At 38.1% G+C, this 22114-nt stretch overlaps 1 protein-coding gene across 2 annotated transcripts in view; it reads right to left on the minus strand.

The window, feature by feature from the left end:
• Positions 1 to 1452: 1452 nt before the first annotated feature.
• Positions 1453 to 22114, minus strand: part of SPATA20 (spermatogenesis associated 20) — a 51869-nt gene continuing 31207 nt past the window's right edge. For both annotated transcript variants that reach the window (XM_081319940.1, XM_081319941.1), the window contains exons 13-16: positions 21366 to 21574; positions 18794 to 18993; positions 17348 to 17428; positions 1453 to 2023 (exon numbers count right to left, since the gene is read on the minus strand). In XM_081319940.1, coding sequence (XP_081176066.1) covers positions 1853 to 2023; positions 17348 to 17428; positions 18794 to 18993; positions 21366 to 21574 — 661 coding nt within the window. In that variant the 3' untranslated portion in view covers positions 1453 to 1852. The remainder of the gene's footprint in view (positions 2024 to 17347; positions 17429 to 18793; positions 18994 to 21365; positions 21575 to 22114) is intronic.

The raw sequence follows: 22114 nt of genomic DNA on the forward strand, positions 1-22114 counted from the left end.
ATTATATTTCCAGCATTCAGCTTTGATTTTAGTATTTTGCGGACTCTCCTGATGTATTCCTTTTGTGTTGACTCTTTGACTTTTCCATTCAAGATGTTATCTGCTTCCAATATGCCTAGGTATTTGTAACCTTCATCCTTTGGTCGTGCTTTCATAATACTTCTGTTTCCCAGTTCTATTCCTTCTATTTTTCCTATTTTCCTATTTTTCCTCGCTGCATGGATAATATAGCACATTTTCCAGTCCAAAGTCCATTCTGATGTCGCTGCTAAACAGTTGAACTCTGTTGAGTATTGATTCAAGTTCAGTGTGGCTTTTCGCATAGTTTTAAGTCATCCAAGTATAGTAGATGGTTTATCTTGTCATGCTGGCTTCAGATGTGGTATCCCAGTTTTGTGTTTCGTAATATTATTGTCAATAGAATTAATGCGATGTTGAACAGTACTGGTGAAAGTGAATCCCCTTGGAAGATTCCTCGTCTGATGTTGATTTCACCAATGTTCTCCCCATTTGCTGTTAGAACTGTTTTCCATTTTTGCATATTTGCTTTCAAAAATGTACAATGTTTTTGCTTATTTTGATTATTATTTTGATGATGATGATGATGATGATGATGATGATTATCCTGCCACAGAGCAAGATGGAGATAATCTGGTAAACAGAGGTGTTTGAGGGAGATGAGAAGGCAAACCTAAGTGGAACTATTTATCCCAACATTTAATACAAGGATACACAGGTAAAATTTGCATCATAATATCATTTGTGTGATGTCATTTTGTGGTAATCTTGATTTGCTGCAGATATCTATGTTGGTCACTCTTTTCTTAACCATTGTTATTACACACACATACACACAACGTTTACCAGATCATGGACAATTGGTTCTATATATGGTAACTGCAGCAAGGCTGTTATATGCGCAAATATGGAAGACCTCATAAACACCAACAGTTGAGGATTGGATTGTGAATTTCCAGAAATGGCTATATTGACCTGTTTAATTACGGGAACTACAATTGCTGGAAAAAGATTGACACCCTTTGTAGATTTTTTTATTGAAAATGGAAAAAATATACTCCTGATTTTTGAGATTTATTGATTAAAAAGGTTTGTTTATAGGAAGAAGAGAACTCTGATATGCAAAATGGGAGGGTGCAGTTGTTTGTAATTGCTGTGAAGCAGATTGGAAGCTGCTTCTTTAGTTTACTTTTTCTTGATTTTTTTGTTATTTTTACTTTTTCTTTTACCCCTTATAATCTTTCCTTTTCTATTTCTTCAGTTTTTGCAGTTTTTTAAATCTTTGTAAAATCTTCTTTGCATAAAAATTATTCATAATATATCTACCGAAAGACACAATGATAAGAGGAAGAGGATCCTCATTCTTAGAACCTTTACTCTGAGGAGTAAAGGCAGAGAAGCCTACTATTTCCTTTGCAAATCAAAAACGAAGCATAAAGAGACAAAGAAATTTAATGGTCTAAATTATATAATTTTCTACAGCATATGAGAATGAGCAGTTCTCAAAGCTGTATAGCAAGAACTGAGATTACACAGAAATCAAACTCCTGTCTTATTTTAAATTAAACTTCACTCTTCAGGTTTTTGAAAATTGAGGTTGCAAATCCCCTTAAGACATATTGTCCTGTCCACAAATAATAAATACATTTCAGAACAACTGAATGTGCATATTCCTGGGATATGAAAGAGGAGGCTATTAAAACAGGAGAGAGGCAAGCTAAATTGACCACGGGCCAGGTTATACTGAAGATGATTTTATTAAGATCCACCCTGCCAATGTTGGCCTTTTTCTTCTTAAATCTATTGCAATGTGAGGACTACCAGGGATAGTAACTTAGGGCAGCAACATGCGGCGTAGCTCCTGGCTGGAGGTGACAGGTAGTGAGCAGGTAAAGTTTTCACAGACATAAGCAGTAGCTTTTCCATCTTTCTTTTCCAGAGAGGAAAGGAAACCAAGCTGACGGTAGAGAAATCCTGTTGTATCACCATCAGCAAGAACCAGCACCTGAAACAAATTTATCACAAAGCTTAGCAAAGTAAATAAGATCAGGGGCTAAGTCCATGGTTATAATACAATTTGCTCCTCCCCCAAGCACTATGGATTTGATTAACATGGAAAAAAACTTATAAAACTTTTAAAAATTGCTGATGTTTCATATCCCCAAACACATGGAGCACCTGCTGCTTTTATGAACCACCATGCCACCCACAATTACGTTGACCCTAACCTTGATCCTGCTGGTCTTCCGAAAAATGCTCAAACCCTGGTTGTTCTCCCATAATTTTTCTCTACTCCTCTCTTTTCTCTGGCACCTTCGTAATAACACATCTCTCTCATCACTTATAGTACTCTTCATACCATCAGTTAACTCTTCAGATTAAGATCCTATATACCACTACTAAAGCAATCTTTCCCCATAATAAAGTAACAGAATAAAAAAAGTCATTTAATATAGCAATATATTATCCAATAATGTTTCTTTCATATTTATTCAAAAGTAAATCCAGTTTAATGGGGGGGAGCTGATCTGCAACTTCAGTTAAAAGCTTCCTTTTGCAACCACTAATACCCTATTCATGCATCAGCTGCAAAAATATGGTTTTTCTTCACTGTTTCTTTTAATTGCAGTGTTTACCTATGTCATAATTAAAAAGGAAAGTACATTGATAATTTAAGTCCACCACTCCCTGCAGAAAACAGCAATTGACAATGAGGCACTTAATTAGCATGGCTGTGTAGATGCTCAAAAGAAAGATATTAATGATGGAAACTACAAGGAGAAAGCTTCTAATCAAAGATTTAGCACTTCTAAAAAGATTCCGTAATACTTTAGCTGCATGTATTGTGACTGAATTTTACATTGAAAAATATACATTCTCCCCCCCCCAAGTCAGGAGACCATAAAAAAGTAGGCAAATGGTTGGCAGCAACATACAATAGCCTCCTCTTCCCCCCCCCCCGCCCAACCCGCCCAACCCCACCCCACCACCACCCCAGTATTTTTCAACTAAACAGCTTGTGATAGGATTGTTTGGGAGATAGGAATCAGTCTCACTATACATTTCAACTAGATACAGATCCTTTCCAGTCGTAAGTTTCAGATAAAGCACAAACAGGTTTTGGAACAATCAGCAACTTCTTCCTCTGTTTTGTTTTCATTGCAAGAGAACATGCACTGAAAGTAATACGATGGTACCTATCAGCATTCTGGACAGACTGAGGTAAGGCGTAACAACTTCATTTTAGTAAAGGACAATGTACATTTGCTGCCTCCCACTTCACGTACTCAGGAACTGTAACGTTGTCCAACTGAATTGATAAACTTGATCTGTCTAACAAAGCTGGAGGGTTAGGTTGTGACTCAAATTAACAAACTATAAATAAGAACCTCTGAAACAATGGTGGAGCTCAGCTCTGTATACATGTCCATATATTCTTCTAGTTCAATACTGATTAAGGAGATATATCACTATGACTTATTCAAGACAGTTTCTCTTTTCACAATTCCTGACACTTGTGATCAGGGATTCCGATCTGTGTTGCAGTGTGATGAAGGGAGTTTGTGTTCCTGCTCCTACTTCCCTGCTGCCCTCTCCACTTCTATTCCATCTGTGCCACATCTAATCTGTAATCAATATAACCATACTGTCGCCACCCCCACCTTGCCCAGAAGTCTTCAAAAACATTATTCTAATTAAATTCAAACTGCATTAATCATTTTTACAGCATGCCAACTTCCTGTACATAGGATCTGAAGTTTAAGCTAGTGGTCTATCCCTGTGCTTCTGCCCTGAATATCGAATTGCTGCAAGATTATGTGAGGAGCTGAATATTAAGCTAAAGATAAAATAAAATGAAAAGATAAATACTATACTTATGGGAGTTTTCTATGTCCAAAGCTGGCATAAGCAACAGAATAAGTCTTCATAGGAACATTCTCTGAAGGAATGGCCTGGCCATCAGATCTCTTCCATACCAATTCATTCCCACTAGAAAGTTCCTTCCTTCCCTTCAATAATAAAAAAAGCTGTACACGGCAAACGTAGTTTCCATCCAAAGAAATCAACTATATAATATATTAGGCCTTTCTCACTAATGTTAACGTTAATGGGCAGATTGGTGGCATTTGGGGAATTGTTAGGAAGGCTAGGAGGACTCTATTGCAGAACAGAAAAGAAACAAAACATCAAGAATACTTGTGTGGCTTTTCTCAGCCCATTCTCTGGAATATCTAGCTCTTCCCACCCGAGCATTCACATATTTCAAAAAGGCATTTGTCTCCAAACATATTGCTTTTATTTTGGAAGCCCATCAGAAAAGGCAAGAGTATCAATAATAATTAATGAAGATGGTTTACAGCCAATTAGATAACACTTATGTCCTCATAAAGTTGGGGTGTCTATTAATCCTGGTTTTCTATACTAGGCTAGTACCGGTAGAGACAGGCCTCTTTCTTTTACCTTGCTCATCCCTTCAAGAAACAAGCAGAAACCAGTCTTGATGCATCTGGCTATTCTGACATTTAAATTCAGAGCCTGGTTTTCTGTTTCCAAAGACAGAAAAGAGCTCTCACTTCTACATAAATTCAATCTCTTTCCTAGTTAATCCACCAAAACAAAACTGTACAAAGAGAACAAAATGTGACAAATTCAACAAACTATTAGAGAACCAGGAGATGTTTTATTTAGAATAAGTCAGAAATGACAGCCTCCTAATAACTAAACAGCTCTACTATGTAAACATATCCAGCACATTTTCCTATTTTAATTCTATTGATGTGAGATCAGAATTGCCAATGTCACCTTCAAACTTACTTCATACAGTTATCTTCTTCCCTAAATACTATTCATTCCCATAGACATTTTTTTGTAAGTGTCAGGAAAATAAGTTTCCTATCCTGATTTGGTTCATCTTCAGAAGATACGACACAGAACAGATGATTCTTTATTCTGAACTTGACAAGATAACATTCTGCAGAAAATTTGAATCTTGTTTCCCACCAGCAGTCTTTGGGGCAGAAGGATGCCAGCTCAACTTAACCCAAACACACGTGCAAGTATTTTACTGATCCATATAAGGGCAGCCAGGGAAGTCATCCTTACAAGAAGGTCAAGGCATCCGCCATTAGATAAGTGGCCCTACCCTCATTGTTTTGGAAAGCTGCTCCTTTGCACCGGAGGAATCAGCGTTGCAAGCTGACCCTTTTTCCTGCTGATGTGAAGAACACAGCCAAAAGTTCTTTATTTTCTTGATAAGAAAATTCTAGTTAATAGCATCGTGTCTGAGTTCCACAGGCCCTGTACAAATTTAATATCAGATCTTTTGTTTTGGCTTGCTTCCAGACAAAACAGGGCAGCTCTTGGGAATCCTAACTCCTCCTGCTTATTGTCCGTTATGCTTGGCTTTTTAATGTCTTTTTTCTTAAGGATGTTACCTAACATTCCCAGCATGCTCAAAACCTGCACCCTTCTCCAGAGGGACATTTATATTGTAAATGCCTCTATGTTTTCCTCTTTCCTTCTTTCCCACTCAAGTTGTTGGTTTAATTATACATGCACTGTAATTGAACTATACCTGACTGCTTCTCTAAATGCTACCGTAGTTTCCGGCGTATAAGACGACTTTTTAACCCATGAAAATCTTCTCAAAAGTCATGGGTCGTCTTATACGCCGGGTGCTGAAACCTTAGGGACAGGGCTGGCTGGAAAACCTGGAGCGGATCTTCCATTTAGTCTGCCCAGGGAAAGCAGGACCAATTGGAGTAGAAGCTGCAGTCTGTGATTTTTTACAGGCTGGGGTCTGGGCGTCTTTCCTTCTAAAGTTGAAGAGCAGCTGTAGGCAGGTGGGGAATGCAAGAGCAACTTGAAAGGCAGGTGTATCCAGAGCAGCTGCTTAGCTCTAAGGACATATTTGACTCAGGAACTGGGCGGGCTGGCTGGAAAACCTGGAGCGGATCTCCCATTTGGTCTTTTTTTTAATCCCATTTATATCCCACCCTTCTCCGAAGACTCAGGGCGGCTTACAATTTAAAGCACAAATCAATGTGCTTAGCAATAGCCTTCATTCTATGTATATGCCTGCTTATTAGAGCTTTCACACACACACACACACACCCCACAAGCAGCATTATTACAAAGTCAGCTTATTGCTCCCAACAATCTGAGTCCTCATTTTACCTACCTCGGAAGGATGGAAGGCTGACTCAACCTTGAGCCTGGTGGGATGAGAACCTGCACTAATTGCAGGCAGCTGGTGTTACTTAAGGCTCTGCACAGGGAAAGCTTTAGAGTGAATTAGGAAAAGTGAAAAAGTGAATTAGGAAAATAGGAAACGGTTGCTGGAATTGGGTAAGTGTAGTTTAACGAAGAGAAGGCTGAGGGGTGACATGATAGCAGTGATCCAATATCTCAGGGGCTGCCACAAAGAAGAGGGAGCCAAGCTATTCTCCAAAGCACCTGAAAGCAGGACAAGAAGCAACGGATGGAAACTAGTCAAGGAGAGAAGCAACCTAGAACTAAGGAGAAACTTCCTGACAGTTAGAACAATTAACCAGTGGAACAACCTGCCTCCAGAAGTGGTGAATGCTCCAACACTGGAAGTTTTTAAGAAGAGACTAGACAGCCATTTGTCTGAAATGGTATAGGGTTTCCTGCCTTAGCAAGGGGTTGGACTAGATGACCTCCAAGGTCCCTTCCAACTTATTATTATTATTAACTATTATTATTATTATTATTATTATTATTATTATTATTATTATTATTATTATTATTATTATTATTATTATTATTATTATTATTATTATTAAGTTTAATCCACTTGCACTGTTTTATATTTACATGTTTGATGACAAACAGCCTTATGTTTATAAGTGACAGTTTTCCTACTAAGTACCTGCATGTCATAAGCATTTGAATTAAAATTACCATATTAAAATCAAATCTGATGTTTTTTAATTGGTGTGCGTTGGAAGAGGGGTAGTCTTATACGGCGCGTATAGCCCAAACCCTATAATTTAACAGGAAATGTAGGGGGTCGTCTTATACGCCCAGTCGTCTTATACGCCGGAAAATATGGTATTTCTCTTATGCAGACCTTAAGCTTAGGCTCCATTCTGACAAGAGCCTCCTTTTCTCCATTTTCTCTTATTCAACACACCTGTGAAAAATGCCACTCATCTTTCCCACCACAGTTCAAGTTGGGTCCTCTGGAATGCTTTCTTGGCCAGTTCAAAACTGCAGCAGTTCCTGCTACAATGTCATTAGGTCATCCTTAATCATGTCTGAGAAATGAATGACTGCAGCACTAATTAATTTTTACAATACAGAAATTATTATTAGCTCTCCTAGGTCCTGGAAGCTAATGGAAAGAGCACTGGCATGAAACTCATCAAGACTGAGTATTATCTACCTTCGTTCAATGTCTAAAACAAAACTAACCTTGTTGAAACAAAAATACTGGAAAATATACCCAGCATCTTTGTTATTAAAGGGCTTCCCTCTTACACTGGCTGGTTTATAAACAGAAGAAGGACAGGAAGGATCACAAGTGATCAACCTTTTTTTTCCCTTTATTTAAATGCATTGGCCACCAACCTGCAATGAGCAATGTACAAAGGCAGAGAAAATGTATTGGATCAAAAAAGCAAATGTAAATACCTCTTAATCCAGCCTTCTCCAACTGGGTTCATTTGGCATATTTTGGCTTCAGCTATATGAATTGAAGCTCAACCACACAAGCGGGAAAGAAAGACTACTGCACTGTGTGTGAGAGCGCATGCATATGCACTCCCATAAACATATCCACACATATTGGTTTTTTTTAAAAAAATAATAATAATGCAACCAACTCAGAAAATAAACTCAGTAAACTAAAAAAAAAATGCAACTATCAAACTCAGAAATATGTTTCTTGGGTAAATCTTCAGAATAAGAGGTTACTGGATCTAGAAGGCCATGAATCAAGGTTTGGTTGGCATGGTTACTTGTGGTATGACAAAGTTAAAGTAAATGTTGATTTTAATAACCATTTTACTAGGCGTGCCATTTTGAGAGTTTGGAATAAATATAAAATAAGGTTCTCTATGAAGGTGCCATTTTGGGTTTCCCCACAAGAAGCCTTTTTAAGAAAAGAGATGGTGATGAGACCAAATTGGCAGACCTATGGTAAAATAGTATCTCTTTAATTTGGGTGAGCCTACCCTCACTTGGATACAGGAAAGCAGCAAACACAGATGTATCATTCCAAATAAAATCAATATAGTCATCACCACTAAGGTATTTATTACCTATTATTACCTATTTTAATAAGCACTTCTTCACCACTGTCTCAAATATATCATGTATTCTATTTACACACACACACACACACACATATTAACTGTACATATAAATTGCTACACTTTTTGAGTACTGTGAGATAAAAATAATCACACATATTTACTCATTCAGCAACATACTTCCATTTTTTCTTGATTCTGTGCTAGAATGCAGTGTATTGCCAATTCTCCTCTTCCTCATTGATATGTCCCAGATATTCTTGGCTATTTTTATATTTTCGCTGTAGACTTCCTAGCCCTGACTCTTTGTTTACTTATTTTTTTCCCCAGTCTGAGATGTCAACCCTACCTATGTTATCTCTTCCTTTCAGGGGAGACAAATTGCAACAATTTCACTTCCAAAACCTCCAAGTCTCCAAGTCACCTATTTTACCAGGAAATGCTAAACATTTTCCTATGGCCACTTTCTTTGCCACTTAATACATTCAGGTTTCCTTCAGGATAGACAGAAGCCCTCCTCACTATCAACATGTGATGTATTTTGTTTCTTACTTTTTTCCCTGGCATTCTTTTATGTTGGCCTTATCTTGAATTCTGGGAGTGATTAATTACCAATTCATGTCCAATCTGAAATTCATTAATTTGGTATTGTTTCTTTTTTTTACTGCCTCCCTGAGGTCTTCTTGGTCAAGCAGGATAAAGGAAAAACAGAAGATTAGCACTCAGTGGACAGTAGAGATAATGAAATCCTTTACAATTATCCCTTGGCTATTAATAGGGCAGGGAATAATAAACTAGAAAGCTAACTCTCCATTCCCAAATCATGCACTGTCTATCCATATTGCTCTCTGATTCTCTGCCAAAATAGAGTGATATGCCACCTTCCTTTTTACCTTGGGAAGTTACTGTAGTTTATAGGTAGGAGAAGGGATGCATCATGTTTTTCTCTGTTTTTGTTGTTTGCTTTGAGGGTGTGCACACAGTTTAGCTAACCTTTATCCAGAATATTCTGATTGCTCAACATTTTTTCTTTCCTTCACTATTGCTTCTCTCTCTAGTTTCTTTATTTGGCCCCCTTGGTCTCATCTACTGATTCACTGTCATTTCATCCAAGTACCTTTGTGTTGACCAATTCTGTTCTTGATTGTGCAGAAGATCATCATGTCAGAGTACTGTGATTTATTTTAATGGATTCTGTATTATTTTGCATTTCTGAGAATCATCAGTCAACATCAACTTTAATTCTGAAACATTTTCTCGAGAAAATATCCACCCATCCACCCTCTCCACATTAACATTAGCTATAACCTAATGTTAGCACTTCTGGGGATTCCATGAAGGATACATTAAATCTTGGTTATCCTGAATATTTAGCTATTGTTTCCTCAACTACCAATCAGGGCCTACTTGTCTGGGGGGGAAGAAAAAATGGAAAAGGAGTAACAGCCCCCTCTTTGTGATCCCAGTCTGCAGTGGAAAAAGAGCAACTACCCGTTGAGGAGATTTTACCTCAGTACAGAAAGTAACTGTCCTCCAAACTTAGAGCTTTTTGCCACTGAATTGAAATGCTACCTAACTATTCTTCAGTGGGCAGAAAACTATGCCAACATTAATTCGTTGTCCTGGTGCTGATCCCAATCCCGCCTCTATTCACTGCAGTCACCTGATTTCCTTCCAGGGTACTGAGTGACAAGGGGGAAGCTTGGAAGCAAGGGGGAAACTACTATTTTATCTATAGCTGAGGACTATTTAAGCCTACCTTACTTATAGACTGGGAATGAGATGAAAACAACATTGTGGATACACAGCATAAAAAAAAAGAAGTTGCCAAGGTATATTTGTGCTGTAGGTAGGTGCAAGTTAGAACATGCCCAGCATCTATGTCTGAAGTAAAGGTGGTTTCTTCTGTCACTGTTTTTTTCCATTTCAAGGGTATCTTTACTATATTCTTCCAGAAGAAATTAATTACTGAGCATCAAATTCATTATATTCACCCCAGCAGATTTAGCTACCAATACTTTGCTGCTATGAACTAAAGAGAGGTTTCAAGTGAGACAATAGTGCATTCTTTTAAAATCCTGGTTTTTTTGGCTTGTCTGAGCAGCAATCTCATCTATAGAATAAAATGAGTTAAAGTTATTTCATCACCTACAGGAAGGAGGATCAATGAACAGAAAAGAGAAGCTACAAAGAAAATTAAGAGATGCTTTTTGCAAAAGGCCATGGAACATATTAGCAGGATAATTCTTCTTAGGCTAGTTAATAAATACCACCTCTGCCTTATTCATCTGAATTCCAAGCCTCAGGCTAGGACTTCTTTTTGATTTTTCCACAGACTTAACACTACTAGTTTTGCTTAGCTAGAATATGTGCAATCCATATTACAGATAAGCTTCAAAAGATCCCACATACCAAAGCACAAATTCTTATTTTGTTCCAATCCCCTCTGCCTCTGATAAGATTTAGTATTGTCTGTTTTGTTATATTTACATTATCTTCATTTATAATTTTTATTTGAGAATATTAGAACACTGTTAGGGGGGTCTGTTATATATGCCATTACTATACCTGGTAATACAATCTAATCTTTATCTTTCTAAAGTGTATTGTATGAAAGCTTGATGAGCAATGAAGTCTAGTTATGGTCTCATCTGGTGAAGACCATGGTGAACAGAAGATTCTGATTTGGAATATAAAAGGAATAAATGGTAAAGATCATGAATTACTGAATGAAATAAAATAGCTATCTGTTTTGTGTCTATGAAACCAAGGGAAGGAGATAATAGTTTTGAATGCAAGTAGTATTATCTTTATGGCCTGGAGTACATGAATATGTGCAACAAAGTAAAAACGTAAGTTTAAATATGTATAAAAGGCCTAATATCTAAGTTTGAAATGTGTATCATCTGGAATGTAATGAATACCTATGAAAATAAAAATCCCTAGACCAGAAACAAGTGCATGATACACTCTGGTTATGGGGATGATTAAAAAAACAAGAATGAATATGGGGAAAAATGCAATATTTTGAATGAATCTGAGGAAAAAGACATTTTGTTATGTGACATAAATGGATGAATGAGAATGAGATGAAAAGTATACCAAAAATGATTGTCCATTCACAAGTGCAACTAAAAAATAAGAATGATCACTGTTAGGAATCTACTCAAAAAAGCTGTTTTCATTTCATGGGTTAAGCTTAACACTACCCAAAAGATAGAGTCTAAAAGGGATGATTGCTTTGATTGTTTATGATGAAAAATAGAGAGAAACAAGTGAAAGATACAAGGATAATTGGGGTAGTCATTTTTAGTGGTGTCAAAAATGGATCAAAAGAATAATTTGTCATGGAATAAAAAGGCAGAAATAATCTAAAGTGGATGTAAAATGATTCCAAGAAAAGAAAGTACAAGCCGTTTATGAAAAGTAGTCTCATAGCAAAATGAATGAAAAGTAAGACATGAGGAAAGATAATGTTGAATCTGCTTGGAAGCAGTTAAAATGCATCGAATTATGCAAATGATAAATGTGAAAAAGACACTTGGTAGAATGATTGAAAAAAGTGTATGAGAAAAATGCAAATTGTGATTGTTACAAAAAAGAGATTTATTTAATATTGTATCTGAAGGAAAGGATAGGTGAAAGAATGTAATCAAACAGAAAAAGGAACAATAAAAAGAGTCAGAGAAAATGCAGAGCAATGTTGATTAAAAAAAAAAATTGATCCTATGGAAGTGGGTGAAGAGGACTATATCAGGAGCTTCCAACAAAGAAAACAGAATTAGAAAGTATAAATTATGAAAACCACTAAGGCTGAATATAAAGACAATGGAGAAACATTAAACTATGGGAGACTGTGTATTTGTAGAATGATTGTACATTAATTCCCCCGTCATCTGGCGAATTATTTCATGCAGGTGCTTAGGAAGGTATCTGATAGAAGTCTGATTGAAAGAGTGTTTAAAAATGCCAAAAAGTGCAATGTTTCTACATGGGTTTATGCCAAACAGAGCATGTGCAAATTAGATTTTTGTTTTTCAGCAGATCACTGAGACTTATAAATGTAAGAAAGCTCATTCCATGTTTGTTGATACAAAAAAAAACATATCGCATAGTAAACAGGTTTGAATTACAGAAAGTTTTTTGTGAAAGGCAAAAATTATGCTAAAGTGAAGCATGCAGAGGGATTACTAAATGATTCAAAATAAGCAATGAATAAATACCATATGCCACCTTGATTATTTAATATACCTATAAACTTGTAGTGATGTACATTTTTATACAGGGATTTTATGTTATGTTGCTGTGTGGATGGCTAAGAACCCAGACAATTTGCAACAAGATATATTTATAAAAAACCAAAGTAGTTGAGTTTCACAGAGAAAGTGAGGTGAATGACTGCAAATTTCACATAAATGGCAAAATATTCCTTATCAGAATGTTTACTAAAGGTAGAAAATCTTATTTTGGGCAAAACTAGTAAAAGGTAGTGGTTAGTCTGCAGTGAGGAATATATATTTTGACAAGCAAAAACACCTGTGTTTGAGAGTGTTTCTGCCTACTTTGTTATATAGAATTGAGAGTGGAATAAGTCACATAAAAATAGAAACAGATTAGATAAGAAATATATATGGTAATATAGAAAGAGATTAGGAAAGAATGAAAAGTAAATAGACCAAATTGAAAAGTGATTGGCCATTATGAAAATATATTGATAGTAGTTTAATCCTCCAGAGAATGAAAGAAATTGCAAGAAACCTAGGAAGGAAGAATCCATGGACTGAAAGAAAGTGGGAAAAGCAAAAAATCATAGCAGAATAGAGTGGAAGAGATCCTGAAAACCATGTTTAAAATTTAAAGAACAAAATTGGTATGTACACATTGGTATAAGGAAAGGTATGGATACAGTGAATTTAGCCCAAACCAGGAAAAAAATATCTAAATGTAGCTATTCTTGCATGCAGATATGGAGTCAGAAGAAGCAACTTGCAAAGCAGCAATGAGTCTAAGGAAAGATTTGGCTGTTTTTACAGTTCAAGTACCTTTTTCAAAGAATTTGAACAGCCACAGCTTATTGTGAACATATTCCGTGCAATCTTGCTTTGAATGTTGCACCAATTAACTGGGCAGTTCAATAGAGATTCCAATGACAATGCTCACCAACATATGAAATTCCCTATCGCTAAAGGAAGGGACTGATCCGAACTTTTTCGCATCTTTTGGTAAACCCGTGGCCAGAGATTTCTTGTTAGCAAATCTGCTGCTCATCCTCTGAATTACCAGCAGGTGGTGGCAACTTGTCACAAATGTGTGCATGAAGCTGACTGATGGCATTGGGAAGCCTTTAAAAGCTGCAGGCATTCACAATTCATTCTCTCAAGGGACAGAACATCCCTTCTCCTCGCTTTAAAAAAGGTAAAGGTAAAGGTTCCCCCGCACATACGTGCTAGTCGTTTCCGACTCTAGGGGCCGGTGCTCATCTCCATTTCAAAGCCGAAGAGCCAGCGCTTGTCTGAGGACGTCTCTGTGGTCATGTGGCCGGCATGACTAGACGCCAAAGGCACACGGAACACTGTTACCTTCCCACCGTAGTGGTCCCTATTTTTCTACTTGCATTTTTATGTGCTTTCGAACTGCTAGGTTGGCAGAAGCTAGGACGAGTAACAGGCGCTCACTCTGCTACACGGCACTCAGGATTCGACCCACCAAACTGCCGACCTTCTGATCGACAAGCTCAGCGTCCTAACCCACTGAGCCACCGCGTCCCTCTCCTCGCTTTATTCATGGATAGAGAAAAAGTTACAGCCAACTACCTAACCCCACATCTCTGTGGTCATGTGGCCGGCATGACTAGACGCCAAAGGCACACGGAACACTGTTACCTTCCCACCGTAGTGGTCCCTATTTTTCTACTTGCATTTTTATGTGCTTTCGAACTGCTAGGTTGGCAGAATCTAGGACGAGTAACAGGCGCTCACTCTGCTACACGGCACTCAGGATTCGACCCACCAAACTGCCGACCTTCTGATCGACAAGCTCAGCGTCCTAACCCACTGAGCCACCGCGTCCCTCTCCTCGCTTTATTCATGGATAGAGAAAAAGTTACAGCCAACTACCTAACCCCACCCTCTCATTCCAAATCCCTTAAACGTCTAATCAGGCCTGCATATATATATACATATATATATATAGGGCTTTTTTTCTCATAGAACGCTCAGAACGGAGTTCCGGCACCTTTTTTGGATGGAACCTTGTAGGGTAGGCAAGGCTGGTTGTATGACATGTGTGACTTCCGGCACCTTTTTCTTTTACAAAAAAAGCACTGTATATATATATATATATATATTCCCACTGAACTTATCTCCCTGCCAGGCAAAGATTTCCTTCCAAAGCTCTTTGTTGCAGTTAAGAGGAAATTGAATTAAACTGTGAGAATAGAATTTAATTTCCAGGCTGTTTGATTTGATCATGCTCCCTGCTCCCTGGTTCATCTGGGGGTTTCTCCCAGAACGTATAAAGGTTGCACAGAACAACAAGCTGATACAGCTCTTGAGGAAAGGATAGGTTATTAACACTGACAGAGGCAGACCTGGCTTCCCGCCGCTAATATGGTGTTTTCAACACATGAAAAATGGGTCACTGGCTTTAAGTCCTTCTCAAAGAACATATGAGAAAGCATGAGAAGAGATGAAGCAAAAAGAAACGTAGGCAACGAAAAGCACAATAAAGACAAGTCTCCAGGAGCAAGTTCAGAAGATGAAGGTGAAGGTTCGTTCTCCGAGCTTGTGGGCTGGTTTCCGAACCTTTCGTTACCAGGCTAGGTAACATCTACAACGGTGTTCCCCTAATTCCCCTAAACGTCACTAAAGATGTTACCTAGCCTGGTAACGAAATGTTTGGAAACCAACCCACAAGCTAAGAGAATGAACCTTTACCCTCATCCTATACCCAAGCTACACATATTTGCCACTATTGCAAATTCAGAAGAGGTCAGATAGTCACTTCTTCCAACAGATACTTGTGGAGCAAACATTCACTGAAAGATCATCTACTGTAGCAAATCTCTGTGGTGGTACCGGGACAGTTCTTGAGGAATTCTTACATGTCTTACTCTCTGCACACATGCTCTTTCTTTCTCCCCTTTCTCCAACCTCCTATTTTTCATACACATACATACTCACACATTGCTCTTCATATATAAATATGTGTGGGTGTGTGCTTATTCCACTTCATCTTCTCAACAACTTTTGAGGTAGGATAGCTTGAGAAGTTGATACGATGTGGCCACAGAGCAGCTCAAGCCAAGTCCTTCAAAAAGAATTTATTTAACCTGTTTATAATACTCTAAATGTGGGAACAAAGAGACAATTGCTTTGACCAACTGTCTAGCACAAGGGTCTTCAAACTTGGCCCTTTGATGACTTGTGGATTTCAACTCCCAGAATTCCTCAGCCAGTGTGCCTGGTCTAGCAAGTACTGCCACTTTATAAGACTTCTTCCTTTATTATTGCTCATCGCATTCTGAAAATACAATGAAGCAATTGTCCAGAAAGTAGTCAGAATATCTGTCCATATAAGGGTATCAGAGTATGTACAAATGGAAATTGGAAATTAGAGATCCTGATGCAAGTGATTGAATGTGTTTGCACTATACTATTCTTGCCTTCCTCACTGGTGCTCTCAAAATAAAAAGGGCACCACCTTTGAGAAATGTGCATTAAGAGACGGATTAATACATTACAGATAACTTTACAAATTTCTACAGCTTGCTTCAAGACTCCTAGCCTCTCAGAGATATTCTTATGCCAGATGCAGACAGTTATTGCTATCCTCTCTTTCAATGGGATATATATTTTATTCAATGGGATATATTCTCCAAAAAGCTAGGTGTCAATCAGGAGACTGGACGCATCATAGCAAATGTAACAATTGCCAGAAGACTTAAGGGAGCACTGTTATTAAAAGCTGCTTTCAGACTGGTCCTTCATTTCCAGCAGAATAGTTACCTCTCCCAAGCCAAAAAATCTGCAACCTTTTCCCCCACATTCCCCAAATTCTCTGGCATGTATCATATTCACTTTTACCTTGAAATCTTCTTAACTAATTCTTTTAAATAAGATAAACAGCAACATGTGCTCATCTGGATCTGACAAGCCAGGTCCCACCCTTGCTGTTGATTTGAACTCAAATAAAGCTCCTTTGGCATAGGCCAATTAAAAGATATGCATGCTTTGTTCATACCCACCCCAAACTATATCCCTATGTTAAATATTTTGGGTTGATGGAGTACAAATATTTTCAGGCTAAATTTACATACAAAACACTGCTAAATTTAAGTAACAAAAAGACAGGTATGACAAACTAGCACATGAACTTAGATAAAATCAAAGAGTATATAGGATGACGGGCTTAAACATTTAATACAATTAAATCCATTTAAATTGCAACATTAATTTGACCTCTCGCCATAAAAACTAAATAAACTGCGCAATCAACATTTTCCTTGCTGTTACCCAACCAATTCATTGTTAAGAAAACTGTACATTTCCACATAGAATTTCTGTCAATTATATAAACAGAGTTACATGGGCAGTCCAAAGATGAGAGCTGGGCCAGGTATATCATATTAATAATATTTTCTCATGAAGAAAACATAATGAAAACCCCATGTTAAGACTCGAAGTGCCTCAAAAGCTGGCACAGATAAAGCAACTTATGCATTGCCATTTCTAGATACCCAGGCTCCACCAACTTGGATTCTGCAGCCTTAATGTAACAGAAACAGGAATAAGTGACAGGTTAAAAGGAGGTTATGGGACCTGAAATACATCCCACAAAGTGTGAAAATTTTCAAGGCGGAAGGGGGAGGGCCAAAGAGCCATTTTTGAAGGATTTGGTTTTTGAAGAACACCCTCTGATGGCCTTGAATTTATCAAAGTAATTTACTCCCCAACCGGAAAAATCTGATCTCATGTTGCATAGGAAAACATCAAAGCCAGACTACACAAAAAGGGAATAACAGAAAAGCCAATTTCTAGCTTATTGGCTCTTACCCTGTTAGGTGTGTAAGTAGAATAGTAACAGTGCAGTAACTCTCTGGTATCTTCTCCTTTTAGATCACCACAAATAACAACCTGTTCAAAGTATAAAGTAATACATTTTTTCAGTCTTTTCTAAAGAGTAAGTGACTCAGTAAGAAAACTCTCCAGTAAAGACTTACTGATAAAATACAACAGACTTGGGCTTAGAAGGAGAAATATTCGGTCTCCCTGGATGCACTCAAGAGGACATTCTCAATGTGTAACATAAGAATGCTAGACTGAATTCACTGACATTTTCGCCTGATGGAACCAAATTCATGAGTTTCTTTTATTGGGAACAGTCATATTAGGTATAGCTTTTTTCCTCCTGATCTTTTCTTTTTAGGCTCCCTCCAAAACTTAGAAATTAGAAATATTCTATTTTTTTTAAGCTCTGCTTATGGCTTATGCGATTTCTGCTCCATCTTAACCCACATTATAAACTAAGGCTATTCAAAATGTACCACAAATCCTGGAATTTAAAGTTTAGAAGAGAAACAGGAGGTGAGCTTTGCAAAAAAAAAAATGACCTTGGCTTTAGACTGGCAATGATAAAACAGAACATCAAACAAATTGTCACAATTCGTAACCATAAAGAAAGGGAGGAAAAAAAAACAAGTAAAAAATGATACCAACAACCAAATAGTAACTGGGAAGAAACTAAGCTGTAATTGTAAAGTATTTGCTGAAGTTCTTCTAACACAGTGCAAAAAAAAGTTGAAACCATGTGCAGATTAGCCTTGTGTCACACTGTACCAGTTAATGAAGGCTGAACTTTAATACAATGATTCTACTTGTGAAAATCTCAAATCTTCCCTCTAATCCCCAATTTACGGCCATTCATTTAACAATGATTCGATGCTATGACAGCCCCAGGAAAAGTAACTTACACCCTATCCATGAAATTATGATCATCACACTATCCCTGCAGCCACGTGATTGGATGCTTGTGGGCCAGCTTGCATTTACAGTATGATGCTGGCAGCATCTTGAGCTCACATGGTTGTGATTTGTGACATTCCCAGCTAGCTTCCAACAAGGAAAACCAATTGGGAAAGATTCACTTAACAACTGTGTGAATCATTCAACAATCATGGGATTCACTTAATGACCATAGTAAAAATGGTATTAAAAATCAGGTTTGGTTACATGATGACTTGCTTAACAACCATATCCCTTCGCAACCAAAATCCTGGTCCCACTTGTGATTATAAGTTGAGGACTATTTGTGTTTTGATATCCCAAAAACCTCTTACACGATGCTATTACTTCCCTCTCTCTAAATTAGCCTTCTGCTTTTTCGTGCCATTCAAATTTGTTTTACCGCAGCTTTTATCTCTCAACTCCGAGGAAACTATTAGGTTGGGGAACATTGCTCTAAATGCTGTGTATTAAATCTTATCCTGCCCAGTACAGTACCTGTTTGAGTGTCAGATAAAATGCAGCAGTGGCTCGCGCCATCTCAGGTAGGGCAACAGGAATCTTCACCAGTCTCTCTGAGAAGACAGTTAGGATCTGCCCAGCTTTCTTTACCCATTCTTCATGGTCAGTATAGCTCGCTGCCCGGAGCAGATTAAAAACTGCAACAGAGTTGGGGCTGGGTTCTGCACCATCTTGATCTATAACAAAGGTCAGTGAATCAACTATTTTTTGAACACAAAACATTTTAAACATCTTTTTAATTAAAGATGTTTTTGGTAATGCTCTGGCAACATCTATACCGTAAAGCAGAAATGGGGGTGGGGTGGGTGCATAGGGTAAGCAATTAACATTGTGCCATCACAATACAGGCACCGTTCCTTTCTGTACGGACACTGTGACTTGCGTACAAATACGAGAGGAGTGCAGCTTGCATTCCATTTTCATGACGCTTGTTTTCTCAGTTTTCTTACGTTTGTCCGTGTCTTTTTCAACTGTCAGGTTCTTCAGTGTTTCAGCCTTAAGAGGTACAATTTATTTTAATCCCATTAAACTAAGTGGGGCCAAATCCCAATAAAATAGGAATAGCTGAGAGCTGTTATATAATTGTCAAGGCTTTGCTTCTAGGTCTTAACATTCACACTGTATGCTCCCCCCATGTCTGACTGCAGTCGGCCAACTGCTCTCAGGGGGACTACCCAATTCCTACCTAACACCAGGCTATCTAGGACAATAGCCAAAGAGCATTTAAGTCACACTATAGTCTACATATACACTGACATTGTACCACTTGGACTGTTCTATTTAATACGAATAAATGACAGCCAACGGTACTGAGAACATGTTAAATAACATAAAAACATTAAAGTGCAATAAATGTATAAGCTTGCTGCAGAAATACACTTTTCCTATTTCCTCAGTCTATATGCCTTATTCATACCTGCACAACCCACTAATGTTCCATGCTTGCAGTCCCACCACTTATACCTACCAAGACTAAAAACGGGAAGATAAACTGGGGCTTCTGATTAATCAGATTCCCCCCTTAAGCAGATACCACGCATTAATTTTTGCAGTTGTTTGTATAGTGAAAAGCAGCAGAGAAACTACTTTTTGGCATTTTCATATCAGAAGGAACCTTATCTACCATATAGTATTCGTTTACATTTTGTTACAGAGAAAGATCAAGAGATTGCTAGACCAGCATTCCTCAACCTTTCCGCGTTGGCGGCCCGGGGGGAAGGGAGGGGGAAGAGAGGGGATGGTTTTGTGCGAAGGGCAGGTGTGCGTGCATGGCTTCATTTCTGTGAGCACAAGTGGGGCTGCACATGCAAGTGTGCTCTTCCATCGCTGGCACAGCCCAGTTCTGAATGGGCCGTGGCCCAGTAGTGAGCCGTGGCCCAGGGGTTGGGGACCCTTTTGCTAGACTACCACAGTGCTGATTGGGAAAGGAATGCTCACTATCATATCTCCTTATTCTAAACTCTCCCAATGGACAAGATACCTCCATTGTCTCTACTAAGGCAATGCTGGAGAATTCTGAGGGTTGCAGGTTCATATTGGGGAGGTACTAGGTTGTAAGAGCACCTATCAAAGCTCATCCATATTCATAAGCATCTATTACAATGTCACTCAAGTAATATATATATATATATATATTGTATGTATGTGTGTGTGTGTATATATATATATACTGTATGTATGTCTGTGTGTGTATATATATACACACACATTTATATATATATAAATGCTTATATACAGTGTTCTTTGCCAAGCAAAGCTTAACTTGCTTCAGTTTGCTTAGAAAGATCTGGTTAAGTCACCAGGCAAGAAGCCAGGAGACTGTGAGTTCTAGTCCTGCCTTAGGCATGAAAGCCAGCTGAGTGACTTCTGTTATTCTTGCATATTCACCTTCTAGCTTTTTAGTCAGCAAAAGGCTAAAAGGTTGTAAGAGAACACATAGTTATCTTCAGATCGATTCCTCCCTTGGCAAGTCAGTTTATTTTCAAAGACAAATAAAAAATTAGAACAAGGGCCTGTAAAGTAAAAAAAAAAAATCACTCCTCTATGCCAGTCCTTTAATCCCCAACACACCCATCCCTTAATTTAGCTTCAACTGCAAAGAGAATATCAAAGGTGGCAAGCTGAGGATTTCCCATGGGCCTATAAAAAATCTGATTACCTTCCTGTTCATATCTTTGACACCTCTGCTACTGGTTACATCTGTACATGAGGTTAAGTAAGGAGGGAATGAATTGAAGGGGGCACTTTGAGACAGTACATGGTAGTGAATGAGAAATTGGAAATCCTCTTTTGGTTAGACATTAATCCAAGCTTGAGAAACAGTGGGATTTTTTCCTTTGAGGTAATCTTTTAAGTATCCTGGAAATTTATTTATAAAATAAGCTCAGGAGAAAATCCAAATTCTAATTAATTGTAAATTGCTTTTTTTTACACTAACTGTTGAATAATTTTGTTCTAGGTGAGCAGTATTACTAATACAATACACAGACCACAGATTGTTCTTTAACCACCACTGAAAACTAGACTCTCCTTCTGAAAGAATACATACCATCCTTCATGCGAAAAAGCAAGGAAGGATCAGCAGCTTCTGTGGAGAAATAGGCAAAACCTTTTGGATCCCAGAAGAGTTCATCTTGCTTATGCTGTAACTGCACAGCCCATTCTAACCAGCTTGGGTTCAGCGTGGCTTCATATAGATCAAAGAGTGCTTGGATTACAAAGACATAGTCCTCTAGAAATCCATGGATAGGCACAGAACTGAGAAAATAAAGGGAGGGAAAAATCCAGCCTCATAATAGAAGTTCATAGCTATCATTACTAAATCTAATTCTTGCTATGAGCCCCACAGAGAAATGTATGTGAAATATTTCCAGCCATTTCTGATATTCCAAGATACAAGATTCTGATTGGTTAAATGACATTCTCTAATATCCAGGCAGAACTCTATTTCTTTTGCATTGTGGCAATGACTTTGACTTTGTCTTCTTCAATATGAGAATGAGAATTGAGAAACTATACGTATTTGTTCTGAGAAATTACTGTCACTCTCATACCAGAAACTGCTACAGGAGATTGGTACATAAGTACTGCTGGAAAGTCTAGCACAGAGGTCCCCACCCTTTTGGGTACCAGGGACTGGTACCGTGGAGAGAGGTTTTTCCATGGACCAGAAAGTGTGTGGTTTTGTGTGCTGCCTGCATCCCAAGGATTGGGCTTTGCTTGTTTGTGCGGACCGGTTACTGGCATGCCACAGACCAGTACTGGTCTACGGACCGGGGGTTGGTGACCCCTGGTCTA

This window comes from Vipera berus, assembly GCF_964194415.1.
Source record: "Vipera berus genome assembly, chromosome: 2".
In the NCBI taxonomy this organism is placed as follows: Eukaryota; Metazoa; Chordata; class Lepidosauria; order Squamata; family Viperidae; genus Vipera; species Vipera berus.